The sequence below is a fragment of the Nannobrachium achirus genome, assembly GCF_963921795.1.
Source record: "Nannobrachium achirus genome assembly, chromosome: 22".
Lineage (NCBI taxonomy): Eukaryota > Metazoa > Chordata > Actinopteri > Myctophiformes > Myctophidae > Nannobrachium > Nannobrachium achirus.
The window spans coordinates 48,899,544-48,927,407 of record NC_137829.1 but is presented as its reverse complement, the minus strand read 5'-3'; the positions used below and the strand labels follow the sequence as shown (position 1 = coordinate 48,927,407).

The window sequence follows — 27,864 nt, the reverse complement described above, 5'->3', positions numbered from 1 at the left end:
AAAGAAAACAACATTAAGGATAAAGAAGGGAAAAGAAAATGTCTTTACCACAAGTATTATCCCGCTCTTCTGTCATGGAGTCTTTTGTTTTTGAGCTGTTGTGTTGGGGGAAAAAAAAAGATCTTTTGAAGAGTCAACGTGCTAACACTACAGCGAGCGCAGATGACAAGACGTCATGTCAAAGCAAAAGGCTAATTAATATATATACGGTATACACGTATAGACGGTATTGTTTGCAGGAATTGGATAATCTACAAGCTCACAACGTGTCGTGATGCTTGTAGATCGACTATTTTTGTAGAGCAACACTGTTGGATTCACTTGCAGGGAGGGGATTTCTCCACTGACAAGGCCGTGTGCCATTTCAGCAATGAGAAATGTTGGCTTAAGTAGTAAAGACAAATGTAATTGCAAAAACAGAACATTCTGCAATTCATAAGTCCGTATTGAACCATGGATGTTGAACTGTGTGGTTCAGTGTTAAACCAAGAACCCTTCATACTTCATTTGCCAAAAAGAGTCACCTTTTGTTCTCACGAAGCAAGTCTTCCAACTAGTACAGACTACAGGCAAACTTCTTTTTTTTTTTTTACTTTTTTTTGTTGCTTTATGGCTACTAAATGCCATAGTTGCATCCATAACTATCCCAGTGATGCTACCTAGTAATTAAGATTACTTGTTTTGATGATTTGGGACAAGAAAAAAAATACAAATTATATATATATATAAAAAAAAGAAAAAAGACAACAATATTGCCTTCAAATTACACAATCAACGGAACAACAAAACGGCAACACAGCCTAGTAGTGACATCCCACGAACAGCCCTCTATCTCCTTGTTGAACTGAATACATGGGACCACAACACAGGGTTCCCACGGCCATGATGACATTCCTGTAAATATTATTTTAAATTAGAAACACTTTTTCATGGCTTGGAAAAGGTTTGAAATTAATCAGATGTTTTTGGAAATGTTTGGATATACATTTTCTTTTTATTTGTTGTGCTATTGATATTGTTCATTAAAAAAACCATATCCCAAAAACATCTGTATTGTGTTTGTGTAGCATTATATGAAATGTGTAACATGGTAAGAATGTGTGCGCTGCACAAGCTGCGTGAGTGCGACCTAATGTAGTCGCGTCACGTGGCAAAGAATGGATCTACAAGCTAACAACACGTTGCACCGTGATCCGTTGTAGATCTGTTATTTTTGTCAGGTGATGCCTTCGCTCATCTCTGTCTTGGTGCACTGGAGTAAGAGCCCCATTATTGCACCGTATGATTGCTCTAGGCCCGGAAAATGGGATAAAATATTTCAGGAAATCTTCGAAATGTCAAAATGTGTGGGAACCCTGACAATGGAAACAAGCACTCAGGGCTTTTTGCGTTATTCTTTTGAGCATCATTGTGAAATCGTACCGCTGTACTTTGTGCAAACCGTTAATAAAGTATTCAATCAAACAATCCTTTCCGTTTACCTCCACCTAGGCGCCATCCTGGGTCGATCGGAGACGCAGGAGTGCGTCCACTACAACTACAACCCGTCGGGGGCTTCGGACAGCCGCGCCAACCGCAGTGGCATCGAGACGTGCACCCCCCAGGGACAGGAGAAGGACAAGAGGCGGCACTGCTTCGCCACCTGGAGGAACGTGTCGGGCGCGGTGGAGGTGGTCAAACAGGGCTGCTGGCTGGACGACGTCAACTGTTACGACAGGTACCCCCTTTTATTTTACTGGTTGAACGTCTGCTTTATTGGACACGGTACATTTTAGACTGTACGTTTAGGTTAATTGGACGGTACATTTGGAAAACACTGTGGTAATGGGGGTTCCAACTGCTCCGTGTCATGGCGAGGAGTGCATCTGTCTGCCCGGTACCGACTGGCTGGCTGCGCCATGGGGCCAGACAGACCGCAGGTATCCTTATCACGCCTGGTGTTTGCACACGCACGCACGCACGCACGCACGCACGCATGTCATGTGTGTGTTCTGTGTTCATTGGACACCTCACAGACAAACATAGCTGACATACAAAGGCACATAATCTTCTCCTCCATATCCACAAAACTATAAATAAAGAGATGGTTTACATTTTTTGTTAGTATTTAAAAAAAAGTTAATGATGAACAAGGTCATACATTGTGGAAACATACTGGATATGCTATAGTTTTTTTGGTATAGCAGTATTGAAATGCCATGTTCACAAATGATTATGTGCAATGTCAAATGGGTTTTCAGTTCGTTTAGAGAAAGCTGTGTGCAGAAGGTTTTTTTGGCATGAGCCAAAGTACTTTTGGCAGTGCTGACCTAACTTCAACGCAGGCCACATTATTGTATACTAAGGAAATAAACTAGCGGGGGATTGCATAACAGAAAGGAAAATACATTATGAGGCAAAACAAAATATGGCATCAGAGTCCCGTTCGACAGGTTTGTGAACAAGCACATCTTCATGACGGATCCACTCATTTACAAGGGAAGATGACTATTATTAGCCTAGTCGGTAGCACTTAGGCCTCAGAGCAGTGGTTCTCACAAGTGGATTCCAGGGACTCTGTGGGTCCCTTTAGGGGGGTCTAAATTGACCCATACAAGTCTTTAACTCTGACCGTATCCACAAGTTTCCCCGGGAGTTTACTGGAGACTATCAGGACCAAACTTCCGGGTTTAACAGCAGACATACAAGCTCACGTCGCGTCGCAGATGCAACCCGTTGTGAGCTTGTAAATCGGCGGCGGAAGCTCGATGCAGACGTCTGCGCAATGCACTATGGGGCGTTGGAAACTCGTGGATACAAATGGAACCATTAACGTTTGAGAAACACTGGCCTAATGTCATAATTTAGTCACCTGAAAAGTTTTAGTCTAATTTTAGTCGACTAAATCTACAGTTGATTTAGTCAACTGAAATGCATTTTGGCAGGCCTTGGCATCGTAATGCGCTGCGACGTGTTGTGAGCTTGTGGATCTGCTATTTTCAGCACACAACACCTGAGAGCAACCAAACATAAAATGACTCTCTTCTCCGCTAGTCCCTCCCTAACGTTTTTTGTCTAGTTTTTATTTTGTTGACGAATTTAGTCATCACGGCTTAGTTTTTATTTAGTTTTTGTTTAGTTTTCGTCAGTGAAAAACATTCGACAGTCGACAAACATTTTTCGTCAGAGTTTTAGTCGACGAAATCAACACTGGCCTAGAGTGTCAACTGTAAAGTGCTCATTGTATGTGTAAGGAGAGTGAACGCCGTCTGTCGGAGTGCGCTCCACATTGGTCCCATGTTCCAGCTCTCCGGGCTATGCAGACTGCATTTGCTGATTGAATAAGATTAGAGGATGCACAGCATGCGTAAAAAAGCCCATTCCGGGCATTCCATGACGTAAGCACTGCACATAGTTCAACAAACACGCTGCACACACGGTTCAATATATCTTTGGTTTGACACAAAACTAGTACTAAAGATTCTAATCATAGAAAAGACGAGAGGCTTTAGGGCCTCAAAATGTTCTTCCTTGTTAAGTCTTCTCCTGCGTCCCAGTAAACGAGGGATTCTGAATATTAACTTAGAGTCTACGAATGCTTTCTAAATCGGTAGTTCTCAAACTTTCGTGTCTAGGACGTCCCAAAGAGATAAGGGAAGATTTTCAACCTTTTAGAAAAACGGCAGATGTGCAAGATGTGAAAGATGTGCAAATATACAAGCTCACAGCTGTGAGCTTGTCCATTTGGTGGAAGTCGGTCCATTTGGTGACGCCATCCATCCTTTCCGTTTTTCCAAACCGGTTCGTAGTATTAACCCATTTAGGCCTAGAATTATTGACTGCTTTAACCAGTGAAAAATAGCAGATATACAAGCTCACAGCGCAGCACCAGCGCAGCACCTCCAGTTAAGTGAAAAGGACCTTTTCTTTGACGATGGCCGGCCAGATTGCTGACAATAGAAACATAGGTTTTTCAAAAAACCTTAGAAGGATTCAAAAGACACTTAGAGAATCGGGTCAAAATTCAAATTTTCACGACTTTTCAAAAATAGCAGATCTACAAGCTCGCAGCGCGGCACTCGGTGCCGCGCTGTGAGCTTGTATATCTGCTATTTTTCAACAGTTAAAGCATAAAATAATGATACACAAAATGTGTACCCGTTCTAAATGGGTTAATGTTCACTGTTGCCTGCCTTGCAGACAGCTAGGCTATTATTTACCTTATGAACGACGGCATACACAGGTATTATTTCAATATTTACTCGGAGCAACAGCGCATACCATAAAAGGAATGCTTAGAAATTATAGCACAAAACACAGCTCATGTGCCCGAGCACAGTAGCACAGCCGCCTTCAAGGCTTCGGGTGCACCTGAACGGGCCAGCTACTCTAGCAACGCCACAACAGGTGACGTCAGCCTCAAAATAAGCCAGATATTGAATTCAGAAATACATTTATATTCAACAAGTCTGTTGGAATGATTGACTAGCAAGATCGGTGTCCACTATCACTTTTTCTTTAATGATTTAACCTATTTAGGCCTAGAATTATTTTATGCTTTGTTCTATTGAAAAATAGCAGATAGACAAGCTCACACCGAGTGCCACGCTGCGAGTTTGTAGATCTGCAATTTTTTTGTTTGTTTTTAAATCGTGAAAATGTGTGCACATTTTTCAATATATATTAAGCAAGCAAACTTTTGTAACTCAAATCTCTGCTTCTGGGGGGTCCCTGGAACAACGTATTTTGAGATGGGGGTCCGTGGCCAAATACCTGTAATTTTGGGGGTCCTTGACATGAAAAAGTTTGAGAACCACTGATTTTAGAGGAAGGATTTAGAAGTCGGTGCCAAAGATCGGGTCAAAGATATTCAAAGACTTGCACACATTTTCAAGATTTCTCAAAAATAGCAGATCTACAAGCTCGCAGCGTGTATATCTGCTATTTTTCAATATTTACAGCATAAAATAATGGTTAAAGTGGTTAAAATCTAACGCGACTCGGGCGCGTTCCAGGTTTTTGAGGGTTTTAAATGTCATTGTGTCCAATCTGTAGTAAAGTACCGGTATACAATATAACTTTTGTCCCGGGTAGCTCAGTCAGTAGAGCTCTCACCTTTGTACTGCAAGGTCATGGGTTCGATTCCGGGCACCGCCAACTCAGCGTATGAGTAGCACGGCTTGGCAAGTTGGCAAGTCGGCAAGTACTGGGAGCTGATGGTAGGTGTGGCGCTCCACCTCAGCAGTCCATCTCCCAGGGGTCTAGCGCATTGTAACGGGGACAGACTCCCGCGTGTTACCGGCTGATACTGACAATAAGCCACTCCCGACCTACTTACTTACTACTTTACAAATGGGGTGGTTTTTATATTTTGTTGTATATTTTCTCTCCCTGTCTCCCTGCTCTTCTATTGAGACATTTAGATCGTGCCAAAGGTTATGTCATGTCTGACACACATTTTGACCTGATGGTCCAGATTCAGTTCATTCCAGAGCAAAAGCAGGCAGGCTCAAAATATGTAGTTCCAGCGACCACCCAGAAGCAAAATTTGAGTTACAAACGTTCGCTTTAAAAATACACATATTCAAAGATTTGCACACATTTTCTCACATTTTGCTCACACATTTTGCTCACAACGCCTTGCAACGGCTATTTTCACAATAGAACCGTGTTATACAAAATTCCTCAACTTAGTGCTCGTCAGGGTGCCAGGGTCCCCAGTTAAAATATGATTATTTCTGAGGTCACGGCCTGACAATGTTGAGAACCACTGGCATACACTACCTGTCTTTAGGCATTGCGTATAGGAGTAAGCGACTTGTTATTGAACGTAATAATTGTTATAATATAGTCTTGGAAATTGGGTTAAATATTCTGGAAAAGTTTTGGAAATTCATTGGTAAAAAGGTGTGGGAACACTGTGTTATTCTTTTGAGCATTGTTGTAAAAATGTTTGTTCACATATATAAACATGCCCAGAATAGGCCCATAGCAGGTTGACAGTGGTTAATGTACGTTGATCCACAGACAGTACGGGACAGGAGAACAGGCCTAATTTTAGCTGCTTCCTGCCACACGGCAGCTGCTTATCGCCTGGAACCCCCCCCCACCCCCACCCCCCCAAATATGTTGGAAAATGTTGCATCACTGTGATCATTTTGGAACACAAACATATCCATCCGTAAACAGCACAGTGGCCATTGTGTAAGTCTATCTATGGGTACAAGACAAGTGATAGAGCAATGTGTTGTAGAGGATAATCTGTTATCCTGCCACGACCCGTGATGAGGACCATTGTATGCTCACATATTCTCAAACTGGGGGTATTGTTGGCAAGGCAAGATTATTTGTATTTTCTTTTCTTCTTCTTTTTATATTGGCACATTTCTGTCGGGTATCCATTAGGGATGTCACCGAATAATCGATTTTCGAATATTCGTTCTATTAATCAATATTCGATTTTAATATTTCATAATCGAAAATTGAAAAAAAAAAAAAAAAAAAAAAAATTTTAATACTATTTTTTGGCTTAGTTAGTTAGTTTCTACCAAAATATAGAATATAGGCTAACAATAGTATTAATGATAATAGTAAATGGCCATTGATTTATTATTCACACCAGCACCAACTGTAAACTGTGTAGACAGAGTGAAGGAGCACAGCAGAGTGGCAGCTGCCTGCTACACACTCCCCTCCCCCCTGTCTCAGACACAGGTGTGATTGATTCAGGCTTGATTGTTTGGTACTTGGTGGCCATCATCAAAGAAAAGGGAAAACAGCGTCCTCTGTATTGTAAAGCATCACAGAATCTGTTCTTGAGAGATTAGGTGAACAGTACACTGGCACACTAAAAAGAAAGATGAAGAGTAGTAGTTAGGCTACCAATTACCTGAAGAGCCATGTTGTACATATGTAAATGTGCATTGAAATCCAGTAAAAAAAAAAAGAAAAACAGAAGAAAAAAAAAATGTTTTTTTATTTTTTTATTTATTTTTTTAATAATAAAAAAATAATAATAATTAATTATTGATTTTCGAATAATATTCGATTATTGCTATAGAATAATCGATTTTGATAAAGGTCCATTTTTGACATCCCTAGTATCCATCCACAAGTTTCCAACATCCCATCGTGCATTGCGCAGAAATTGGACGGAGCTTCCGGCGCCGCAGCCGAGTGTGATCTACAAGCTCACAGCGGGCTGCATCTGCGACGCGACGTGAGCTTGTATGTCTGCTGTTAACCGGAAGTGTGGTGCAGTGTGGTGCAAAACATTCTCCAGTGAATTCCCGCGGAAAGAGGTGGATAGACGGTAGGGTAAGGGTTTGGATCCTTTTGGGGATTTCAACGATTCTGGTTCCCCCTTAACGGCCCCCCCCTCCGCAGGGCCCCGCCTTTCCGGGAGGGGGGAAAAGAGTACCCTTTACCTCCCCCTATCGACGGCCCTGATTCCAGGGACCCTCTGGTTTACTTGAGGGGGTTCCAAACGGACCCTTAAAGGTCTGTAACTCGTCAGCGACTGCTGTTCGTCATAGTTTTATTCTACAAAATTAACAATAAACTGCCCAATATGAACGTCATCCCTAAAGTGGTTCAATTGCTACGCTGCTTTCCTTTTTTCCTGAATGGTTTCTACCCAGTTTTGGCCCCTGCGTTGAATGGAGATGATTTAACTGATGTGTTACCAGAGGAATCTCTGATGGTCTCTGGCTCTGCAACACTAAGCACATTTCAACAACACGGCAATTTGAAAGTGCTTTACACAAAGCATTAAGCATTAAGACATTGAGACACGGAGCATTAAAGAAACGCATTATGAAAAAGGACATTTGAATACAATTAAAAATAACAAGCAGTTAAATATAAAACCGAAAGATGAGAGAATTAAATTACTGTGCCAAATAATTGTGAAAAAAAAAGAAGTAAAAACTTTATTTGACAAGTGCGATGTCTTAGGCCTAATTGTTTTTACAATTACCTATTTTTAAAGACGACAAACACAAGGATGGAGGATTAGATGATGGGAAGTTACTACAAAAGTGGAAGGTTGTACCAAGTATTTGATATTAGTTGATGGGGAGTGTGAACTACAAAGCATCTAGATGTATTCTCATTAGAGATGAATGGAAGTTGGGTTTCTTACATATACAGATAATTAATTAAAAATAATAATAATATTGTTTAAAAAAGAAGCGGAGGCCACAGCACCTCAAATCATCACTGACTACGGAAACTTCACACTGGACTTAACCCATTTAGGCCTACGATTATTGACTGCTTTAACTATTGAAAAATAGCAGATATACAAGCTCACAGCGCGGCACCGAGTGCCGCGCTGCGATCTTGTAGATCTGCTATTTTTGAAAAATCATGATTTTTTTTTTGCAAGTCTTTGAATATATCTACTTAAAAGCTAACATTTGTAACTTTAATATTTGCTTCTGGGTGGTCCCTGGAACAACATATTTTGAGATGGGGGTCTGCGGCCGAATACATGTCATTTTGGGGGCCCTTGACATGAAAAAGTTTGAGAACAGCATGATTTAGAGGAAGGATTTGGAAGTCGGGTCAAAGATCGGGTCAAATATATTCAAAGACTTGCACTCATTTTCACGATTTTTCAAAAATAGCAGATCTACAAGCTCGCAGCGCGGCACTCGGTGCCGCGCTGTGAGCTTGTATATCTGCTATTTTTCAATAGTTAAAGCATAAAATAATGGTTAAAGTGGTTCAAATCTAACGCGACTCTGGCGCGTTCCAGGTATCTGAGAGTTAAATCAACCCTGACTTGACTTCAGAAGGTTGACAGTAGCCTCGCGTAGCCAGGCTTACTCATCTGCGAAGAGAAAAGCCTGGTCAAGATATGAGGCAGAGACCGTTCAACTTCCGCCGTGAGAATTTCACCGGAAGACTGCAAACGCATGACGTAACGTCCGTTAAACGAAGCACTTCCGCCACTTCCGCTAGAACCAACCGGAAGTTATATTGTGGCCCAGGGTGGGTTGGCAGAAGGTTTCTGAATATAAATCCTTGTTTTGAGTGGTCTTGTGTAATATTTAAATATTTTTGAGATATGGATCTTTGGATTTTTTTTAGCTGTATGGCATACAAATCAAGATTTAAACGAAAAAAAAAAGTTTTGAATATGTCACTGTATGCGCAATCACCACAATGTATCTAGAATATTATGAAAGTTTTTTTTTTTTAAATTATTATATTACAGAAGAAAATTCACTTTTACACTTTTTTACCCCTTTTTTTAAGGATCTGTGCATATATACAGTATATATTATTTATTATTATCACTAAACTATTGGAGGAGGTGCTCCTGAAAAGATGACATTCCTGTGGTGGAGCTAGCGTGTGTCACTCTGCCTCCGTGTGTGTCGTGTCGCCCAAGTGGCTTATTTCACCTAATTGCACACATGAAAAAGACCTGAGAGCAGAAGAATGGATAAGCCTATTTATTTGCTGTTGGGGACACTTTGCTTGGATTGATATCAGCTTTCCAAGTCATGTGAAAGGTGTTGAGTGCAGCGGAGCGTGGAGCGAGTGGGGTTGGAAAAGGCATTGTGTGGATGGATGCTTGCCAGCCAGCAGACGAGAGTGGAACAGCGGCCTCGACTTGTTCAAACACCCTCAGAACTGATAGAAAACAAGTCACGTTTTGCGCTCAAGTGATTTTTTTTAAGCACTTAAGGGTTTAGGGTTTTAACCCATTCAGAACGGGTACATATTATTGTGTACGAATATGTTATGCTTTAACTATTGAAAAATAGCAGATATACAAGCTCACAGCGCGGCACCGAGTGCCGCGCTGCGAGCTTGTAGATCTGCTCTTTTTGAAAAATCTTGAAAATTTGAATTTTGTTTGACCCGATTCTATAAGTGTCTTTTGAATCCTTCTAAGGGTTTTTTTAAAAACCTATGTTTCTATGTCAGCAATCTGGCTATAGCCATCGTCAAAGAAAAGGTCCTTTTCACTTAACTGGAGCTCAGTTAGTCTTTTCTTGAGAGACTACTATGTCAGTAGTTCTCAAACCTTTTCATGTGAAGGACCCCCAAAATGATATGTATTTGGCCACGGACCCCCATCTCAAAATATCTAGTTCCAGGGACCCCCCCCCAGAAGCAAAATTTGAGTTACAAATGTTCGCTTTGAAAATACATATATTCAAAGATTTGCACACATTTTCACAACTTTTTCCAAAAAAACAGATCTACAAGCTCGCAGCGCGGCACTCGGTGCCGCGCTGTGAGCTTGTAGATCTGCTATTTCTCACTGGTTAAAGCATTCAATAATTCTAGGCCTAAATGGGTTAAATAAACCAAAGGTTTGAGCGTGCCCGGCCCACCTTTTAGCCGCTGCTGTCCCCATAACCTTAACCAAATGGTTTCACTCGCCAGACATTGACATCAGCTGACTCTTTTTTTTTTTAAGTGATACACTTGACTCCTCTCCTGTTGTGTAAACATGTTTTGCTTTTTGAGCTTCGTTCACTTCACCCCCCATTCTCCCAAATATAAAGATGTTATCTTGGCCCCCACCGCGCTCTCTCTCTCTCTATCTCTCTGTCCAACTCGCCTGCCAGCAAAACGTTTTAACTCTCCTGGCGTGACAGCGAGGAAAAGACAGACAACCAGAGAGAGAGAGAGAGAGAGAGAGCTAGAGAACCTGAAAAGGCTTGAGTTACCTGGCGGCTCTTGTCTTAGCATGCTGCTGAACCCGTTTACCTCCCACTTGTAGTAACCAGATAAATCTCCTTTTTTTTTTCTCCCTCAGGCATGGCATGCTTCCATTGTTGTTATTACCCAACAAACTACAGCAGGGTAGTTTATGAGTTTATACCGTCATGTAAACAGCCAGCCATATATTAGACCACCACCACCGTCCTCCGCCCCCCCCTCTCCATTATTACACAATCACTGATTAATTGAGATCAATTTTTACTTTTTTGTATAATCGTCATAATCATTTCCATGTTAAAGTTTTCACGTTTGAAAGCATTTTCAGAAGTAGTGGAAATAGCAGATCTACAAGCTCGAAAACACTTTTGAGCTGGTAGATATTTTTGTTTTGTCAAAGTTATTAAATATGTAAGTTAACTAATTTAACTTGCGTATCGGTCGATGCCAAGTACCCATTCGATACCAGTGTGTCATTTTAACCCTTACAGTGCCTATCCCGAACAAGTTCGGCTTTATTTCAATCCAATACAATATTCTATTTGCTATTTTACTTACCCCGAGCTGCTTGGAGCAACGTGGGTGGTCCCGGCTCGTCCAGCGCTAGCCAACGAGAGACGCTAGATGGTCCGACGATTTATTCCATTGAAAATGGTTTAATTAAAATAAAGTTTAGAGCCCCCCAAAAAAACCTCAATATATACTGTCGGCGGCACGACGTATGCCAGGGTGCCTATCCCGAACTAGTTCGGGATATTTAATAAAATGAATTATTTAATCGGAGGCCTCAACGAAGCCCCGGTCTAAATTTCCATCCATGGCCGGGACTTAGACTCGGCCATCCACGGGCCGTAGTCGCGCTAACGGCCGCATCGCGCCGCCCACTCCAATGATAAATCACATCTTTAGACAGGATTTTCTCCGGATTGTGTTCCCAGACCCAAAGAAAACGTTTTTTGCGACTGAAATAGCTTTAGATCGGGCTTCTAAATGGGTTAGCATTTTGGCTACGTGTCAGCTAGCTTCCTCCTATCGTCACCCATAGCATTGGTTGGAGTGAAATCCCAAGGCACTTGGGACAGTGTCGACGGAAGCTAGAGCGAAGGTCTATGGAGAAACTTCTGGCACTCTAGCGCCCCTTGTGGCCGGCGGCACTGTATGAGTTAAAAACAAAGGACCTGGTTCTCAAAGTTTGTCCCAGGGACCCCCAGATAGGGCTATCACAATTATTACATAATCGTCTAATCGTGATTATTTAACATAATTGTGATTAATTTTTCATAATCGTCATAATCGTTTCCATGTCAAAAATAGTGGAAATAGCAGATCTATGCGACGCGTTGTGTGCTTGTGGATCGGCTATTTCCACTATCAATGTTATTTTTTGTATATTTAGCTTATGTGTCATATCTACCATGTGTAACTTCAAAGCCTAAAAGCCAAACAGAAATGTAATTGTCAACGACAAAAAACACAATTAAATCGTTAATCGCAATTATTTGAGAGAAAATGTATCGTCATGTAAAATGTCATAATCGTGACAGCCCTACCCCCAGAGTTGGTTTAGGGGGTTCCAAATGGACCCTTACAGGTCTGTAGCTCTTGAGCATTTACAAATGGAAGCAAATAGCCCCGTAAAGGGGGTCCTTGAAATTGAAAAGTTTGAGAAACACTGATCTAGTAATAAATACAAATTCCATGAATAATAGTTAAAGTGCAGCTACAAGTTAGTAAGAGTATTAAAAACAGTAGAGCAACATCAACTGAAGCATTCAAAATATTACTTTAGTGTAATAGTCAAGGGGCCAAAACTGAAAAGTGCTTCAGAAATGAGTTTTGCGGCTATGTTTGGGTAGAAGCTGACAACCTTTTTTTTGTGTTAGAAGGTACCCATAGAAGATGTTTTAAGGTGGTTGGCATTTTGAATTCATTTTCTGGTAACTTTTATAAGCCCTTCAATATTTGAATGCCCATTTCATGCTATAGTCAAATAATCCGATTAAACATCATATGCATTTGATTAATTCTTTACTTTTAAATGTAATTCTTTCCATGTTATATTGAAGGACATAGATAAAAGAACAATATGGAAAGTTATTTTGAATGTCATTGCAATAGATTTGTAAATATTATGGTAAAAGGCAACTTATTTAATGGCGTTTTTGTCCATTTTGAGTATACAAGAAATTACACAATTCAAAACACACATCACACCAAAATGGATAAATAGCAGGTCAAAGAATAACAGCAAGACTAAGAATAAGAACATTTACAACATTGAAAATGTGTCATGCTAAATAAACAATATGACAATACAATTGAATATAACATGACAACACTCAATGCTTATGGCAAACTGTACCGTCCTGGGTATTATCTAATAATGGAAAATTGGAAATATATGTAATCAGTAAACAAGAAGCACTCTGGTATGGTCAAATCATTTGAAAATAATAATAATAATACAATCATGTAATAACAGTAAAATGCTTGTAATAACATACGATTTTGGTGAACTTTTGAGGCACTACTCAAGGTCTATTTCTTAATTTGTCAAATTAGTTTTTGTACCAAGCTGCACGGGCACATCCATATGCTCCACTACAGTAAATCCCTCTTTTACGACACACACGATGCCCTGTACTGGTTTCCACTTGCCTTGCATCCACGAACTGTAAGTTCCAAGCATCTGGCCTAAAGAGGTTTTTAAGTTTAAAGCTGGGGGACCAACCTGCCTTCTACCATGTGCCAGACACAATTGATTGTTGAGGGTAGCTTTGGATACCCTCGTTGATAGTGGGTCCTCATGATGTGCAGAGTCAAGGCATCACTTGTTGGCGGCAATGTATCAATATTGGCTTTCAGTTTTCAAAACAGGCCACAGAAAACGGCATGAATTGATTTGCTGGTTGATTTTGAGTGTGCATACACACTGCCAATGAGATAGTAGCTGTACTTGGTAAAAGTTGAGGGCTGGAACAATTTCCAGGCTCTCTTTTTTCCTATAGTGAACTGGCAGTGAGAACATTAAATGCTAACAGACCTTGGCTTATAATATCTCACTTGACATTTTGATATCTTGAACTTTTTCATGTATCCACATTTCTTGTTTCAGTTGGTATGCAAACATAAGAATTAACACCAGCACATCTGTGTCTCTGCAGAGAATGATGCGCCTCTGATAGCGAGTAACAGTTATCACTTTTATGCCCATATATGAAGATCCCTGATGTCATCGATATATATCACTGGCCAGATGGCAAAGGCATGGCCCATATCTGTGTGGCTGGTTCAGATAGGGATCTCCATGTATGGGCATAAAATATATTGCATGTACGTATATGGATACATAGTATTATTAATAAAGGATATACTAAAATAAAACCATTCCCAGAAACAAAATCCCTTGTATGCCTTGTATGTTACACCCTACCTTCCCCGAGAACGTTAATATTAAGTCCATATTTGTATATGGATATATATTAATAAAGGATAAAATAAATAAAATGTCCATAATACACTATGGGCATTCCCAGATGATGTCATGTTAGGGTCCCCCTCATGCCTTATGATCCCCAGTCATCAAACCCAGGCCCTAACTTGCCAAGGCCCTGCTTGGCTTTACTAATTAACATACATTTTATGCCCATATATGGAGATCCCTGTCCCAATGTCATCAATATTAAGGACATCTGGGAATGCCCATATTTGATAATGCCCATATATGGGCATGTTTTGACATAACATTGTTGACTATTGTGCAGGGGTCTCCATATATGGGTAAATGGTCCAATATACATCACTGGCCAGATGGCCAAGAATTGGTGTGACCTTGCATGTCGCGCTGAGGCGTCTTACTAGTATTAATCTTTTGCCAGCATCAACTAATTTGAGCTTTGCTACCTGCATTTTCATTGCATTACCACATTAGTAGTACATTTACATAATGCAACTTACTCAACATTATTGCAGCAAATTTAAAATAACTTGTCATTACTGATTTGTGAGATTACAACCAGGCTAGAATACATGGCAAGGGTTTAAACATTAATACTTAATAGGTTGTGTGCTTAGGTCTTAGGTCAAGTCAATATCAGATTTGGCTTCTTGACAACCAGGTGTGACTGCACATACAGAATCAGCCATATCCTCCATCGCACCCCTCCAAAAAATAATAATCATCACTTTAGCCACCATCAACTAATATTAGCTTTGCTACCTGTACATTACCACATTAGCAGTACAATTACATTAGCAAATCAGCTCAACATTATAGGAGCAAAATCCGATTTTACCACTTTTAAGTATACAGTGATAAAATGACCTAAAAATCTTTTTCAGAGATGCCAACCAGGCTAGATCACATCACAAGGGGTTAAAGATTAGTTCTGAATAGTTTGGCAACTTCTACCTGTATTTTATACATTACACCATACAATTACATTTGCAAATCTGCTCAACATTATAGGAGCAAAATCCGATTTTACCACTTTTAAGTATACAGTGATAAAATGACCTAAAAATCTTTTTCAGAGATGCTAACCAGGCTAGATCACATCACAAGGGGTTAAAGATTAGTTCTGAATAGGTTGGCAACTTCTACCTGTATTTTATACATTACACCATTAGCAGTACAATTACATTTGCAAACCTGCTCAACATTATAGGAGCAAAATCCGATTTTACCACTTTTAAGTATACAGTGATAAAATGACCTAAAAATCATTTTCAGAGATGCCAACCAGGTTAGAACCCATCACAAGGGGTTAAAGATTAGTTCTGAATAGGTTGGCAACTTCTACCCCGAGATAGCCGCATATGTCTGAATATCAGTTGCGGCCCCCCGACTATAAATGACATTCCCATGGACATGTGATAAATTACATAGAATTAGCCCTATTCACGGCCCGCCCACTCAGCATCCCCCGGGTGCTGAAGTCACGTTTTGAAGGGGAAAATCCTTCTAAAGCCTATAGAGTTAACACAGAAATCGCAAATTTAATGCAATTTCCGAATAGTAAAGTATAAAATACGGCTAGCATGATCAAGAACACAAGATAGTAAAAGGCACAAAGCATTATAATTTACTTTACCGTTCGAAATAATGATTTGTTGGCTTTAAGTCCAGCTATTTCTGTTATAGTTTCCCCTTCTAAATTGATGTCAGCACCCGGGGGATGCTGAGAAATTTGCTGAGTGGGCGGGTCGTGAATAGGGCTAATAGACCACTTTTTCCCCAGACACATTTTCATGGGTCCCTTCATTTCTGGTTTCCTTACATTTTGTTTTTAACTCACTGACTGCAGCGTTTAAACATTGTCATTTCCGCTTCACTGCCGAGGTCTTCTTACATTTAACGCGGCGCGCGTGCGTGTAGATCGTGCATGCCGTTCCATGGATTGTGTATCACGCGTGTGTGCACGGCATTCGCCGTTACGAGAAAATGGATAAATACGGAGCGAAATCCATGCAGCCGTCTTGGGCCTACGAGCCTCCACGTTTTCTCAGTAAACAAATGAAAACCGTATGCGGTCATTGAGAACCGGTTAGCTCCGAGAGTAAGTAAGTAAAGTAAGTACATTTTATTTGTATAGCACTTATCACAGAGAGACCTCACAAAGTGCTTTACATAAAACAGGAACAAACACCATAAAAACATTCAAATCATAATAGGAAGCAGAACAAAAACATGGAACTGTACAATGCATCTCAGAGAAACAAAAAACCAAACAAACAGCAGATACATTTCACACCTGGAGGAGAAGCTCAATAACTTTCCCCAAAAGCATGTTGAAACAGTTGTGTTTTTAGCTGGTTCTTAAATATATCCACAGACTCTGAGGCCACAGGGAAGGGCGTTCCGAAGTCTGGGCGCTACAGACTGAAAGGCTCTATCACCTTTGGTGATTAATTTAGTTGGAGGAATGACCAGTAGACCCTGGTCAGCTGACCTTAGGGCCCTGCTGGGCACATAAGGTTCTAGCAGGTCTGTCAGATATGCAGGTGCTTAGGGGGCACGGTGGCGCAGTGGTTAGCCCTTCGCCTCGCAGCTAGAAGGTCCAGGGTTCGATTCCCGCCGGGGGACGCTGTGGGCACTGGCGGCGTGTTCCTCCCTCCGCGTCATCAGCGCCCACACCCTAGGTGGGGTTGGCGATAGGGCCTTTCTGTGTGGAGTTTGCATGTTCTCCCCGTGTCTCCTAGGGTTGATACCCTCACAAAAACAGGCACGTAATCCTGGTCTCAATAATGCCTCCCCCTGGCCAGCCGGGGCGCCTGATGGAGGGGAAAGGAACTGGTTGGAATAACGTGTTCCTTCCACGCGCTACGTCCAAACCAGGGAAATCTCCACTGTCAGGTGAAAAGAAGCAACTTGGACTCCTCATGCATAGAAGGAAGCATGAGGTCAGTCTGTTGTCTCCCCAGGCGCGAAAGAGGGAGAGCAGAGCCCAGGATTACATACTGTAGGCAATTGGCACTGGGTGAAAAAATGGGTTACAAAATTGTGGGATAAAAATGTCATGCCATGCAGGGCTCTGAAAGTGAGCACCAGGACCTTGAACTGAACCCTAAAATGAACTGGGAGCCATGCAGTGCAAAGAGGGCAACATTGGCATAATGTGACACCTTCTGCTGGACCGAGTTAACAGTCTTGCTGCAGTGTTTTGGATGAATTGAAGGCGATCTATGGCGATCTATTTTATTGAGCTAAGCTCAGCTCTAGTGACCAGGCTGTTGACAGCCATCAGTTGTAACCTTATAGAACACAGTGATGTTACCTGGTTAATAGTCTCCTGTGGTCTTCTTATTGACTGGGCTGTTCATTCAAATGTCTTTCACACATTTGTTTCCTCTTGGGGGGGGGGGTCCTTAATCACTTTACAATAGTTGTTCTTTTCCCCTGACGTTAGGTACTGTATCTACGTAATCATCTGGCTAATGGGAGACTAACTGAGTTTGCTAAGGTTTTTGTGGTTATAAAAATACAAATCATTGTGTCAAAGTAATTCCAGCCTTCTTTGTCTCTTTGGTCCTTCTAGTAAACAATTAGCCAGTGCACAGGCAGCAAAAATCATTGCTGCTCATTATGTGTCAGTTTAAACCACGCTCGGGTAAAATTGCGAATGGTTATTTGAGATTGAGTGAAACCGTTACTTTAGCTCATCTACTACAGTACCAGAGAAATTAAATTTCATAAAACGGCGCTTGTGTATCAGGGGAAGGGCTGGCTGTCTTTCTCGCGGTTTCGCAAATCGTGGATTAGGACTTGGCCTAATGAAATGTTTCCGCTGTGAAATGTTATTTTTGCTTTAATCCATGGTGAGACCTACTTTATGAGTCCAAGAGGTCGCCACTTTGCCAGCACGGAAAGCTGGAGAGCCTCCTGAAACTCATCCCCGGCCAGAGGACCCCCACCACACACACACACACACACACACACACACACACACACACCCCCATGAAAGCTAAGCTGCTTGCCCATCATCGATGATGCAATGACAAATCTAATGCGCTATATCTATCCGTGTGCCCAACCTTCAATGCTGAGCAGCTGTGTGAAGCAATCCACTGTGAACCCTGCCCTGGCTGAGGGCATCAGGTCCACTGCCGTCCTATCGGGCATCGGTTCTCAAAGTGGGGTCCCGGGACCCCCAGGGCTCCTTGAGGGAGTCCGCGGGCTAATAAGTGTCAATTTGGGGGTCTTTTACATGAAAAGGTTTGAGAACCACTGCTATCGGGGCGTAAATATTGAATTGGAAGGGTTTTTCGACTGGTTTGAACGTAGACTACAATCTCCACTTAGCCACATTCCCAGTTGTGCCTTGAATCAGTATTTCTCAAATGGTTTCTTTCATGTCAAGGACCCCCAAATTGATATATATTTGGCTGCAAACCCCTAACCTGAAAAAGGTTTTGTAACAGGGACCCCCAGAAGAGATGATTTATGTAAAATGATTCGTACATTTTCAATATAAAAAAAAAATCACACCCGTGTGAACTGAGCGGTGGTTTACCCACCAACCATTATTGTGATGCAACATTAACTATTCTTGCTGGGAACCCCCTGGACCCCCCCCCCCTTCCCCCTCCCCCAAGGACCCCTGGGAACCCCCTGGACCCCCTTCCCCCTCCCCCAAGGACCCCTGGTGGTCCTCAGACCAAACGAAGCTCATGACCAACATCACTTAAATAACTACCTCCTCTTTGGTTTTATGCTGTCACGCTCTATCGTACTGTCCAATTAAGCAGAAATGCTATAAAAGATGTGTTAAACGTGTCATGCTTCCGGCAGCGACCCTAACGCACTGTGGTGATCCTCATCGTCCTCCTCTCTCCTTCACAGAGGAGAATGCGTGGAGAGGAAAGACGCGCCCGACGTGTTCTTCTGCTGCTGCGAGGGCAGCTTGTGCAACGAGAAGTTCTACCACAGCCCGGACACAGCGGCGCAGATCCAGAGTAAGTTCCCAGCCCCTGTTTGTTCATGGCGTTGCCATTGGTTTGTGTGTGCACATTGTGTGTGTGTGTGGTGTGATCACGTGGTGTTGGTGTGCGTGCACATTGTGTGTGTGTGTGTGTGTGTGTGTGTGTGTGTGTGTGTGTGTTTGTGCACATTGCACAGCGATCCCATTGTCAGAAAAAGATAAATAGCCTAGCTTTTGTTTTCCAGCGTGTCAAGTTGTCATCCACCTTTTTCAGGGTAGAGAGACAGGCAGCAACATTACTCAAATAACTTTTCCCCCCCCTCTTTTTTTTCTTTTTAGATTTCTTTTCTTTTTGTGGTGACAGCTGTCATCTCGCTCGCTAGGCAGGGCACAACGCTGACACATGCCTACCTCCCCTGAATCCCATCCATGTTGTGATCTGTAAACATTTTGCTTTCAACAAACCAAAAACTCAGGGAGTCTTTGCTGTGTGGTCCAAACTACAAACAGCACTGGCCAATGACAACACTGACCTACTACTAGTAGTGTTGATTTAGTTTTAGTCATATTTTAGTCATCTGAAATCTTTGACTAAATTATTAAATATCTAAGGATTTTAGTTGACTAAATCTACAGTTACTTTTGACGACAAAAATGTATTTTTAACACTGGTCAGATTTTTTTCTTTGAACACGGTTCATGTGTGTGTGTGTGTGTGTGTGTGTGTGTGTGTGTGTGTGTGTGTGTGTGTGTGTGTGTGTGTGTGTGTGTGTGTGTGTGTGTGTGTGTGTGTGTGTGTGTGTGTGTGTGTGTCTATCACCCTACTTGCGCGCTCTGCTGCCGCAAGCAATAATAATTGTGTTCTTTGTAGTTGTTTGGACGGATTGAAGTCAGGGATACACAAATGTCACCTCACATATTTTTTGTCATTGATGAAAGGGGTAAGGCTGTCGCAGGCAGGATTGTCAGTGCCTTAAAACAGCTATTTTCTTTTTCTTTTTTTCTTTTTTCTTATCTAAAAGCCAGTAAAGGCTTTACACAAAAGTGTAATAAAAGCTTTGCCGGGATTTGAGGTAGGGGGAGGGGGGATTGTCAGCGCTCTCTCTCTCTCTCTCTCTCTCTCTCTCTCTCTCTCTCTCTCTCTCTCTCGTGATGCTTATGCAACCAAACATAGCTTTATTTTTGGGCTCCGACTAACTAGATGTGGAATGCCCTGGATATTTGGGAATTAAAAAAAAGGAAGCCTCGTTGCCCCCGCTGACTGTAGTGCGGAGCCGACCGGGGGGGGAACGCACGCACACACACACACACACACACACACACACACACACACACACACACACACACACACACACACAGCTGCTGCTTTTTTTAACCTAGCAACAGGGCCTATCTGGGGACCATCGTGGGGCCAGGGAGAGAGCAGGAGAGGTTTAGACTGAGAGGATATAGAGAGGAGGGGGGGGGGGAGAGGGTTGTGTGACCCGCTGACCAGGAGATCTTGCTCTTGCTTTGAGTGGCGTGTGGGCCATCTTAATGCCTCACGGTCTTGGTCAAGGGGGGGGAGGGGGAGGGGCCGGCACGCAAAGAGAGACGCCCGGAGGACAGGCAGGCAGAGGGTGGGAGGGGCTTAGCTGCTGCTGCTGCTGCTCAGTGTTGCCATGTCAGGTTATTCTAAAGCCTCGATCAGATTCTACGGTGAAGAGCTATCCACCGCAAATTTGAGGTGGAAAGCTTTCCACCTCAAGTCAAAAAATAAGTGCAGGCCATCATAGTCAGTCACGATGAAGTCCTTTTCACCGTGACTGACTGGTCTATGTCGACCAATCAGTGAACGGGGTGAAGAGCCTGTCTGTCTGATAGTAAAAACAGAGAGATGTGTCGGGACTCGCGGTGGAAAGCTCTCCACCGCGAGGAATGACGTAACGTTGTAGTTTCATGACTCAAAAAGACTCAAAAAGACCGCCGCGGACCCGACTCTGATCGAGGCTTTAGCGACTTTGGGCTTGTTTTGGGGACCCCCCCCCCCCCACCCCAAATGAATGTGTATATGTCATAGGGATGGGACGATGTGAACATTTCATATCACGATTATTGTGACAAAAGAAATCGCGATTTACGATATTATCGTGATAATCAAATTCATTATCCTTGGGCGGAACACGATTTGCCAAAAAATAGCAGATCTACAAGCTCACAACGCGTTGCGTTGCAACGCGTTGTGAGCTTGTAGATCGGCTATTTTTCGGCTAAGACATTTGATAGAGAGTGGGAAAAAAAGACAGTGTCAAGTAGGTATATTATACCTTTTACCAATAGGCAAATAAAAGGTGAATTCATCCCAGTGCACGACGGAGGACGATATCACGATAAATTAAATCTCCACCATACGATTATCATGAGTGTTTTTTTTATCACGATAAACGATAATATCGCTTATCGTCCCATCCCTGATATGTCCCCTTACCCCCAGGTTGCCCCCGTACCAGATTCGTGGTGTTAGAATGTTTCAAACGTTTTTTTTTTCCCCCAATATTCCACATTTCATCTCAAGATTTTCTTTTTTAAATAGCAGATCGACTATTTTCAAATATCCGATGTATAACAGCTTTAAAGTTCTTGTGTGGCCTAATAGTTATCGCTTCTTTTCGGGCTCGTTTTTTTTCTAGACCAGGATGCTTTTTTTTTTCTCTCAGAAAACCAGTGTTCATTTCGTTGACTAAAACTATGACGAAAAATGTTTATCGACTGCGTTTTTTTTCACTGACGAAAACTAAATAAAAACTAAGCTGTGATTACTAAAACTAAGACTAAATATATTGACAATTTCGTCAACAAAATAAGAACTAGACTATAACGTTAGGGAGGGACTAGTGGAGAAGAGAGTCATTTTATGTTTGGTTGCTCACAGGTGTTGCGTGCTGAAAATAGCAGATCTACAAGCTCACAACGCGTCGCGCTGCGACGCGTTGTGAGCTTGTAGATCGGCTATTTTCAGCACACAACTGAGTGTAAAATCAGTCATTACGATGCCATCAAGGCCTGCCAAAATACTTTTAAGTTGACTAAATCAACTGTAGATTTAGTCGCTTAAAATCTCATGATATTTAGTTGACTAAAATTAGACTAAAACTAAAACTTTTCAGGTGATTAAATTATGACTAAAACAAAATTACATTTTATTCAAAAGACTATGACTAAAACGAAATAGTCAAAATTTGCCGTCAAAAACAACACTGCACAAAACCTGGCAACACCGACGGTGGCGGCTGCTGCTGCTGCTGTTGCTGCTGTTGCTTGCTGCTGTGTTTTTCAGCTCAAAGAGGCTTTAATCCAGACTCTCATCCTCTTCTGCTCGCAGCTAAAATTGCGCCCTGCTGGGGGGGAGGGGGGAGGGGGGGCACGGCGAGGTCGAGTGCTGTTGCGCTGCTGTCAGCATCATGAAACAGTGCCCCACTGTAACCATGTAAAGGCACCACTGAGTGGGGATGGGACGATACGCCATATTATCGTTTATCGTGATAAAAAAACTCGATGATCGTATCGTGGAGATTTAATTTATCGTGATATCGTCCTCCCGCCATGCACTGGGATCAATTCAGCGTTTATTTGCCGAGCTTCATATCACACACCACTTAAACCCTCTGTAATTGGTAAAAGGTACTTATAATATATATATACACTACAGTCTTTTTTTCACTCTCCATCAAATGTCTTTGCCAAAAAAATTGCCGATCTTCAAGCGCGTTGTGACGCGTTGTGAGCTTGTAGATCGGCAATTTTTTTTTTTTTGGCACATGTTCCGGCCCCAGGATAATGGATTTTGATTATCGCGATAATATCGTAAATCGCGATCTTATTTTGTCACAATAATCGTGATATGAAATGTTCATATCGTCCCATCCCTACCACTGAATACTCAGTTCAGCTCAGGTCGCCTGCTTTCCTAACCACCCACTCTCTCTCTCTCTCTACCTCTCTCTCTCGCTCGCTCTTTTATACACACACACACACACACACACACACACACACACACACACACACACACACACACACACACACACACTGACACGATCGGAGAGGCGCATGCACTTTGTGTGCCCTGAGAGAGGGGTGGGAGAGGGGAGGGGGAGGGGGGGCCTGACATAGTTTGCATGCGAGTGTTGTTTTTGATAGCAACATGGCCGCTGCTTTGGTTCAGCGGCACACAATCAAATGATCTCCGCTCTCTCTCGTGCGCTCACCTTTCCCTCACTTAAAAGCCCTCACACGCATACGTCCACTCCACTCCGCACCATCACACCTACCTAACCCCACTTATTGCATCTAGCTCTGCACCCTTTTTTTTTGGGGGGGGGGGGGGGGGGGGGATATTAAAATCCCATTTAGAATGTTTGAATGTATTTTTGGATAATTAGCATTATGTTGCTGTCATACAGAAGCCTCATCTTATCTTTTTTTTTTTTTACTTTTCCTTTTTTTATTTTTTTTACGTTAACGGCATACTTGATCATACAGCGTCACACTAAAGCATCTAAAGTGGCAGATCCATAAGCTCGAAAAGCAGCGCGAAGCGACGTGTTTTGAGCTTGTTGATCTGCTACTTTTGCTATTTCTCTATTTGAATGCTGAAGAGCAGCAGTTTTGGACCCGACGAGACACGAGAGACACTTTGCTCTCTTTGCTGGAAGCTTTTTGAGTGTCATTTGAATAATGATTGAATAATAGGATAGAAAATAATTATGAAAAAGAAAATTATACAAAAACACAGTCAAGCAGGGTTCCCACGGTCATGAAATTCCTGGAAATATTTTGAAATTAGAAAAATATTTTTCCAGTACTGGAAAAGGTTTGGAATTGATCAAGGGTCCTGGAAGGTCCTGGAAAAAATAGCTATGCATTGTCTTTGGTTAATGATTTTGTTAATACCTCTGAAATGACAAATTCAGCATTGGCCAAATTGTAAAATATTAGAGTCAGAAGACAGAAATTGTAAAAAATAATTAGCGTTGCGAGGCGTTGTGAGCATGTAGATCGGCTATTTTCACAATACAACCGTGTTATACAAATTTCCTCAACTCCTAGTGCTCATCAGGGTGCCGGGGTCCCCAGTTCAAATATGATTATTTCGGAGGTCACGGCCTGAAAAGGTTGAGAACCACTGGCATACACTGCCTGTCTTTGGGCATTTCACATAGGAGTAAGCGACTCGTTATTGAGCTGAATTATTGCTATATAGTCCTGGAAATTGGGTTAAATATTCTGGAAAAGTTTTGGAAAAGTTTTGGAAATTAATTTGTAAAGATGTGTGGGAACTAGGGGTGTAACGATACATTTTAATAGCGATTCGATACATATCACGATACATGGTTAACGATACGATACATGGACGATATTGGTTCATTCATGGCGATACGATACGATTCGATTTAATGATTTAAAATCGATATAGTAACTATTTAGCAAAGACATTAAATCTGTGTGAAAGGTATGGATAGTGCAGGTTTTAAGGGAAACATGTATTATTATGGATATAAATAAGTAAACACAGTGATTATCTGCCAAATACATGGACATTGTATATTTACAAACCTGCACCTTGACATGAACCCAGAGATTACACACACTTATCGATAGAACAATGTAGCTATATGGAAAGGAAAAGTAATTAAACCCCTCCTTTTCATTTTTTCTTCTTAAAAATGCTAAATACAATGCCCAAGTAGGTAGTATCGATACAATGGATTCTTTGCACTGCCGATTCGATACGGTACAAAATAAAACAATACGATTCGATTTTAGCTGTTTTCATTTCGATATACTTTGATTTTTTAAGTTAAAAACGATATTTCGATACAGTTACTATATCGTTACACCCCTAGTGGTAACCCTGGTCAAGGTACCGATCAGTTAGCAATACGCTGGTTCAACCACGTAAGGCCTCTTTCATACCTCACCATATTACGACAGCGTTGCACAGCAAAAAAATAGTTGCAACGAATGCATTGCGAGCGTGTCCCGTCAGCTATTTTCGGAAACAAAACTAAACTAAAAATCGAAACGTTTCGCCTGTAATGACATGCCCAAAAATAGGCACGCCAGGTGGTTAAAAGCTGCTTTTTTTCTGTGTCTGTCTGCTGCTACGTGTGTTAATTTAGATAATTCTGTCCCTCCGTAAACCTGCTGTGCAATGAGCTGGCGTTTGCAGCTGTGTGTTTGAGAGCGAGAGAGCGAGAGAACAGGAGTAGTGTGCGGAGCGAGCGTGAGATCAACTTGATTTAACCATCGCTCTCAGTAGCACTAAGCCCCTGTGGATTTGGCAGCTTTCTATCCAGAGCCAGTGAGGTATTTAGTCCAAAGAGAGAGGGGGGGGGGGGGAGAGGAGAGATATATTCCAGCCCACACTAGCCTCCCTGCAGCGAACGTTGACAGGCACAAAGGGAGCGCTCGCATTCTTGGCCGAGCCGTCGTTGGGTGACGTCATGTTGAAATGTCCTTCTCTCAACGCCACTCCATGTGAGGCCGCAACAGTAGGCTTTTGTGTATATGGGTTTACCTTTCCTTCCAGGTATTACCCACTCTCAGTCAAAAGTGTACCGCAAAGGATCTGGTAAAGGAGAAAGTTCATAGGCAGGTGACAACACAGTCAGGAATCCATTGCTATTGGCTAGGTGTATGCTTTGGGGAAATCTCGCTTTTTTGACGGCACATCACTGTCTACCGAGCAATCTTCGTTCCTACTCTCACCTATGGTCATGAAGTGTGGGTCATGACCCAAAGTATAAGGTTGCGGGTGCAAGCTGCCGAAATGGGTTTCCTCAGACGGGTGGCTGGGAAGATAGGGTGAGAAGTTCAGTCACGCGAGAGAGACTTTGAGTAGAACCGCTGCTCCTACACTTGGAAAGGAGTCAGCTTAGGTGGTTTGGGCATCTAGTACGACGGATGCCCCCCGAGCGCCTTCCTAGGAAGGTCCTCGATGCATGTCCCACTGGGAGGAGACCCAGTGGGACCAGATGGAAGGACTCTATCTCCAAACTGGCTTGGGAACTCCTCGGTACACTCCCTGAGGGAGTGGAGGAAGTTGCTCGGGATAAGGAAATCTGGAAGTCTCAGTTGGAACCGTTACCCCCGCGACCCGATTCCAGATAAGCGGTTGAAGATGGATGGTTTCTAGTGTTAGGAATGCCCATATGATTACCATGGATAAGCTCTTAAGGTGTGAAAAACGTATTTTTTCATTTCACTAGGTCTTTAGGAGTGTCATAAGTTGAGTGAAGAGCAGTGTTGATTTCGTCGACTAAAACTATGACGAAAAATGTTTGTCGACCGTGTTTTTTCACTGACGAAAACTAAATAAAAACTAAACAAAAACTAAGGTGTGGTGACTAAAACTAAGACTAAATATATTGACAATTCCGTCAACAAAATAAAAACTAGACTAAAACGTTAGAGAGGGAGAAGAGAGTAATTTTATGTTTGCTTGCTCTCAGGTGTTGCTGAAAATATCCGATCTACAAGCTCACAACCTGACGCGTTGTGAGCTTGTAGATCTGCTATTTTCAGCACACATCCAAGTGTAAAATCAGTCATTACGATGCCATCAAGGCCTGCCAAAATACATTTTAGTCGACTAAATAAACTGTAGATTTAGTTGCCTAAAATCTTATGGTATTTAGTCGACTAAAATTAGACTAAAACTAAAACTTTTCAGGTGACTAAATTATGACTAAAACTAAATGACATTTTATTCAAAAGACTATGACTAAAACTAAATCAAAATTTGCTGTCAAAAACAACACTGGTGAAGAGTTGAAAAGTGGTGAATGTTTCTTTCTCTCACCCCTCCTCTCTCTCTCTCTCTGTTTCCCTGGCAGCTCCATCCAACCAGGTGCCTCCTAAGCCACCAGTATTGACACGCTGATGTACTCGCTGGTGCCCATCATGGGCATCACGGCCATCGTGCTCTTCTCTTCTGGATGTACCGTCACCACAAGCTGGCCTACCCGCCCGTCCTGGTGCCCACCCAGGTAACAATCAACACACACACACACACACACAAACAGCCGCCAGATGCCACCAGTCGTTTTCTTTTCTGTTTTTCCTCGTTTTTTCTTTCCATCATCCGGCCCAGTAGCTTTGCCATTGCTGCACAACATGAACGAATCCATGTCAGACTCCCGGCCGTCTCCAGGCTTTCCCCTAGTGCTGCCCCGTGTAGTGCGGTGTGAAGTGACGGTATTGCGTGGTTGTGCATTTGTGTCAGGAAGCTGTTTTCGTGGCTAATCTGAGCTCTGTGCACACATGCCAGCTCCCGCTCCGCCTCCGCAACGATGCCTCTGCCCGGGATGAAACCAGGTGAATTTCTTTGGATTAGCTCCAGAACTTTGCGTCGGTTCTCGGCTGTCCCAGTCATGGGCGCCAGCGGCAACAACGCAGAGGTTCCATGGAACATGGAACCAACCCGTTACCTCATGGATTTCTTCCTCTTCTTCTTTTTCTTTGACTCAAAAACTGCCTGTTTTTGTCTTACCTTTCCTCTCCCTCCTGTCATTTCTTCCCCTGCCTTGACAGTGTTGGTGGAAGTGTCTTTATCGAGGAATTGTGCCCCGTGTCACGCACATGCAGCTCATCCTGCCATCACTCTGGCTGATGAGTTGAATGCCTTACCAAACGCAACCCTTAAAGAATCTCCATGCAACGCCGTGCCAGGCTAAAGTTAGTGGCCGCGCTCAGCCGCTCATTCTGCCCCGCCGCTGCTGGAGATGGCACAGCTTGGCTG

General features: G+C 42.5%; 1 protein-coding gene across 1 annotated transcript in view; it reads left to right on the top strand.

The window, feature by feature from the left end:
• Positions 1 to 27,864, top strand: part of acvr2aa (activin A receptor type 2Aa) — a gene marked incomplete at its 3' end in the record, with an annotated part of 83,104 nt that overhangs the window by 23,307 nt on the left and 31,933 nt on the right. The window contains 5 exon segments of the mRNA XM_080753065.1: positions 1,492 to 1,717; positions 19,007 to 19,119; positions 26,960 to 26,992; positions 26,995 to 27,051; positions 27,054 to 27,112. Coding sequence (XP_080609191.1) covers positions 1,492 to 1,717; positions 19,007 to 19,119; positions 26,960 to 26,992; positions 26,995 to 27,051; positions 27,054 to 27,112 — 488 coding nt within the window.